General features: G+C 41.7%; 1 protein-coding gene across 1 annotated transcript; it reads left to right on the top strand.

The window, feature by feature from the left end:
- Positions 1-2,102: 2,102 nt before the first annotated feature.
- LOC311051358 (beta-galactoside alpha-2,6-sialyltransferase 2-like) lies at positions 2,103-3,116 on the top strand (the record flags this gene model as incomplete). Its single annotated transcript, XM_084065922.1, has 1 exon — positions 2,103-3,116. One exon carries the CDS (start codon positions 2,103-2,105, stop codon positions 3,114-3,116), a length of 1,014 nt encoding a protein of 337 aa, XP_083922048.1.
- Positions 3,117-5,418: the final 2,302 nt, after the last annotated feature.

Below are 5,418 nucleotides of genomic sequence, written 5' to 3'. Positions count from 1 at the left end.
AGGAAACCACATGGGCGTCTAAAATGTCAAACAGGAACATTTTTCATAACATTTATGTTTCCCCTATAATATTCTTGAGCATTTGTCATTCACACAAACCACTGTTAGTTCTTACAATCGTCATTGAAATAATATCTATTCTTAACGAGATCCAGCCATATGCCCGGCATTAAATAGGCTAGCTCACATCGCATTATTATTGTAAGTGTGATTGGACATTAGTGGACGTTATAGTTATTAAAGCCTACTACCTACATGCGGTGGTGTAAAGTAACTAAGTACATTTACTTTAGTGCTGTACTTAAGTACAATTTTGTGGATTTTTTTCTTTACTGGGGTGTTTCCAATTTTCATTATTTTTACTTCTACTCCACTACATCTCAGAGGCAAAACTTTAGTTAGAGATTTAAAATATTCTTACAAAACATATTACCCACTTCGATCAGCCTTAATTTAAACTTTGGCTATTTGAAAATAGCCGATCTACAAGCTCACAACATGATCTTGTAGATATGCTATTTTTCAAAATATTTTAATACATTTTATACATATACCCACCTTGTGAAACGGGACATTCTGCATAATGAGTACTTTCTACTTCTGGTACTTTAAGTATATTTTGATACCAATACTTTTGTACTTTAACTCAAGTAAATTTTGATTACCGGACTTTTACTTGTAACAGAGTATTTCTACATTGCAGTATTGATACTTTTACTTAAAATATTTGAGTTATTTTTCCACCACTGCCTGCATGGCTGGACTGGAGGCTCAAGTTGAACTTTCTTGGAGCTGTCATTTCTGTAGAAAACGGGAACTAGCTAGGCTATGGCTATAGTGTAATTTTACATCATACACTGACAACAACTTAATTTATGCTTCCTCTATTTTCCATAAATGTCATGAAGTCTTACGTACTGTCCTGTCCTTAATATTTGTAATTGCTAAATAATATATTTTTTAAGTATTAGACGGTATAGGCTATATAGGTATATTTTGAAGAAGTCAATTCCGGCTGTATACAATTAATAATAAGTCTTAAGAAATACACTGACATTATGTTGTTTTGACATTGTGTGATTGTAGTGATCATTATAGGCTACAGTCAGAATAGCCTCATTAATTGTCATCATCACCTTTCCAAATTAATTGGAACATAATCTGCCTCTTCTCCTGACAGATTAAACTAGATCATAGCCCATTAAATAGTTGTAAAGAAACTTGTCCTTACCGTTAACAATGTTTAGTGGTCCAGAAGGTGTTGTTCCTCTGGAAGTGTATAGATATAAAGTGCTCAGCATAATGATTGTGTTGATGTGGAGCCAGAGCAGGCTGCTGTACTGAAGCCTACTGCCTACTGTTGCTTTGGTTGCTTTGGTGGCGCTCCGTCCCACAAGATACAAGTTACACTCAAGTTGGTGACCTGTCAATTACTGTGACAGCAGAGGTTGGTGTTTGCTTCTCTATATTTGCACGAAATTGCAATGAAATTACAGTTTGCCTAATGTCCAATTACACTACATTTTTATTTTATTTTAAATTGAACCGTAGGAGGATTTGGCCAAGCTTGTTCTCTTATGAGACTTATCTAATGTAGCCTGTTTTTCTTATGCAAAATAAGCCTTATGTAATAGAAAACGTTAGGGGATATTTTTCTATTGAACATTGAACTACTTTGAATCCATCCAAAACTCAACAAATCTCTTCTGAAAATGTATAAAAATGGTCAATTGATGTAACTCATCAATTTTTATCTGTGGAAACACATGAATAGCCAACTAACACAAATTAAGAAAAGGACATGGTGTATTTGTTCGTTAGTGTGACCGTAATGTGATACTACTGAGAATAGATGTGTATCAATCGAATGCAACCACCATTTCACAGCTCATCTTACAGTAGCTCTTATGCATATGTCCTCAATGTTCTTTTTTATAATTGCTCTCTCATACACCTTAGCAGTTAAATTAATGACAGACTAGCGATCCAGGGGGTGGAGCCAGGCTAGGACATAACAGGTGCGACATGCCAATCCTCCGTTTTATAAATCCCACTGTACTGACCATCATTCGGCTGGGTGTAGCCTACAGCATGAGTTCAATATGAAGCTACGGTGTAAGCTGATGCTGGGAGTGATCCTGGCTTGGACTCTCCTTGTGGCAACTTTGTCTTGGACTTGGACTCTCCTTTTCCCTGATATATCTGTGGTTGCTGTGGCCTCAGAAGCGCAACAGCACCCTGATAAGGAATTAAAGGGATTTCACTGGCTTGCCAAGAAGAGCCCAAACGAGCTACTGTGTGAACTGAAGTCCCAGGCCAGGCTGAGGACGGTGGACGGATCGGAGCAGCCCTTCTCCTCGTTGGGCTGGTCGCGTCTGGTGCCCACCATTCCTCTGGAGCAGCTCCACAGATGGCAGGAGAACCAAAGTGGCTTCAAGTTCTGCGCTGTGGTGTCCTCCGCCGGGGCGATGCTGCACTCAGGACTAGGCAAGGAGATTGATTCCCATGAAGCAGTTATGCGGTTCAATCACGCACCAACAAGGGGTTACGAGAAAGACGTGGGAACCAGAACGACTTTTCGCCTCATTAACGAACAGATTCTGTCTAATCCTACATTTCAATTCACCACCAGCTCTCTCTACCGTAACGTCACCCTGGTGGCCTGGGAAAAAGCCCCTTATGACCTCAACCTGACCAAGTGGTATGCCCATGGAAAGCTGTTCAGCCCGTATGTAGAGCGCCGCAGGCTGGACCCTGGTCAGCCCTTCTATGTGCTTCACCCCAGCTACGTCTGGCAGTTCTGGCAGGTGATTCAGGAAAACACGCAGGAGAAGATTACGCCAAACCCGCCTACCTCTGGTTTTATGGGCATCCTTGTGATGATGGCGCTGTGCGATGAAGTGAACGTGTACGAGTACATTCCCTCCACGAGGCAGACTGCCCTGTGCCACTACTTTGAAAATGGAAAGGACAACAGGTGCTCTCTGGGCGGAGGATGGCACCCCGTCGAATTTGAGAAGAGGTTGATCCGGCAAATCAATACAGGCTCTCAGATTGACCTCAGAAGAGGCAGGGTGACACTTCGTGGATTCAGCACAGTCAACTGTGACATCTGAGATATAAAATACTGTTACGCTCCCACAGGTAGGTAGAACCAAGGCTCAGGGACAGCAACATAACAAAGGGACGCCACAACAAGAGACAAGTGTGTAGCCCCAAGCAAGGAGCTATTTTTGGAATATCAATTTCGATATTGGCTCTCTTCCCATGTTGGGAACCTTCAAAGATTCATCTAAGTGTATGCTGCTATTTCTGCATTTAGCCTTTGATTCACCTTTTGCTTTGCCTTCAAGAACAAAAATGCCTGAGCTGTTAACACCCTGTCCGGTCATTGTCAGCTAGGTACAGCAAAAAAACATCCTGAGTCAAAATGACCCAGTGCATGTTTGTGTGTGTGTGTGTGTGGGTGTGGGGCGTTGTTTCCTTTACCCATGATTGTTGTCCGCTGTGTTTGACAATTACATATGCCAACTTTCGTTTTGTAACAATGCTCTGCCTTACATGCACTTTGTAACTGGCTGTTTTCCTTTATCTGACTGCACTGCAGTGTTTATGTCTTTTGTACATCTTGTACTTCTGTTTACTGTATGTGGACATAAATAAAAATATATGTGTGTGTGTTTGTTTGTTTGTGTGTGTGTGTGTGTGTGTGTGTGTGTGTGTGTGTGTGTGTGTGTGTGTGTGTGTGTGTGTGTGTGTGTGTGTGTGTGTGTGTGTGTGTGTGTGAGTGCGTGCGTGCGTGCGTGCGTGCGTGCGTGCGTGCGTGTGCATGCGCGTGTGTCTGAGTTTTCCCAAACTCATTCAGTGAAGACAGGGGGTCCTATTATAAGTTACAAAATTAATGCATTTCCCTCTGTCTCCCTCCAAGGTCTGGTGGAGGTGATTCCTTGGTCTATGTCCAGGCATACAGGGCCAGATTAACACCCCTGGGGGCGCCTGGGCACTGAAGCTCCCGAGTCCCCCCCTCCCCTGACGTTTTTCTGTTTATTGAATCATTGGTGGTGCTAATCATGGGTGTGGTCACCTCAACTGTTCTCCTCTGCAGTCTGGCATGTAACTTATATTATGTTGTACAACCTTGATTGGAATGTTTAGATCAGTCATAGGCTATGTGTAGCTGGGTTAATGACTATTGATACATTCTTGCCAGGTGTAGGATCCACTCCCTATGAGATGGAGGCTTTTGGGGCAGTCAGAGTTACTGTTAGACTTGGAGCAACAAGCTGTAAGCACCTAGGGGAGGCTGTTAAACAGTTTCTGAAGTTCCTAGGTTGTTGTTTTTTTAGTTTAGTTTGCCGTCAAGTGTGTTCATTTTCCGTTTTTTTGTAAAGTATTTTTTTGATTTTTGTTATTTAAGGCCTTAACTATTTATATGCTGCACTGTAACTGTTGGTGAACGAGTTTTTGGTAAATAACCCCACATTTGCATCTCTGGACTCCCTTGGCCAATCGGTCACTTGCAAATACAATAATGCAACACAGTAAAGGGGCTTACAACTAAAGCTACAGTCGTATGTTTCCACGGGCTGGCGTTCATTAGAAATTGAGTTTTAATCATTTGACTGACCTTCATGAAATTGCAACTCCATCCTGTACTGGAGAGGGATTTTTGTGTCAGTGCAGTGTCACTGGTGTTCACATAATTCCATTTCCACCCACCAATTCCATTGGTGGGTGGAAGTGACTCAAAACTTTTGTTTGTGTATTTTTATATCAAACGTCCATCACATTCGATTTTTTATTACTTCCTGTAAACGCAAACGTATTGCGTGATGATGAAGATCAAGGGTTCCCAAACTTTTCAGACCAGCCCCCCCCCCCCCCAAAATAATCATATTTGAAAGGGTCACCCTCGTCTCTGAGCTAAATTTAGCAAAAAATGCAATTTTCATGACGACTTTAATTCCAATTGGATAATCATATCATGATCAAGAGAATGGGTGATATTTTCGCGGAGCTAAAAAACAACAACTCTGTAGTCTCCTAACATAGAGGGCCATTTCATTTTCAGCGGCCCATTTCATGCAAAGTGCCCATATGGTAGATCCGGCCCTGCAGGCATATGAAAATGTCTGCTAGCTGGCTTCCTGAACTAAGCCCTGGTCAGATGCATTACTATGGCCAGATCCCTGCTCTGAATGATTGTGTCTACAGATACATGTACCAGACACAGTACATCGCTCTGCATGACATAGATGAGCTCATCCTGCCTCAACAAGTGGACAGGTATATTGAGAAGTGTTTGTACCGTATAAAAACATGTTACACTTATTTTCCATCATTTGAATAGTAGGCTATATTATGAAATATTAAACCAACTGGCCAACAGACAGAATTAAACAAATGGTTGTGTTTTTG

Source organism: Gymnoscopelus microlampas (assembly GCF_963454915.1).
Source record: "Gymnoscopelus microlampas genome assembly, chromosome: 9".
NCBI lineage: Eukaryota > Metazoa > Chordata > Actinopteri > Myctophiformes > Myctophidae > Gymnoscopelus > Gymnoscopelus microlampas.
The sequence above is the reverse complement of the archived record's forward strand: the minus strand, read 5'-3'. Positions and strand labels throughout refer to the sequence as shown.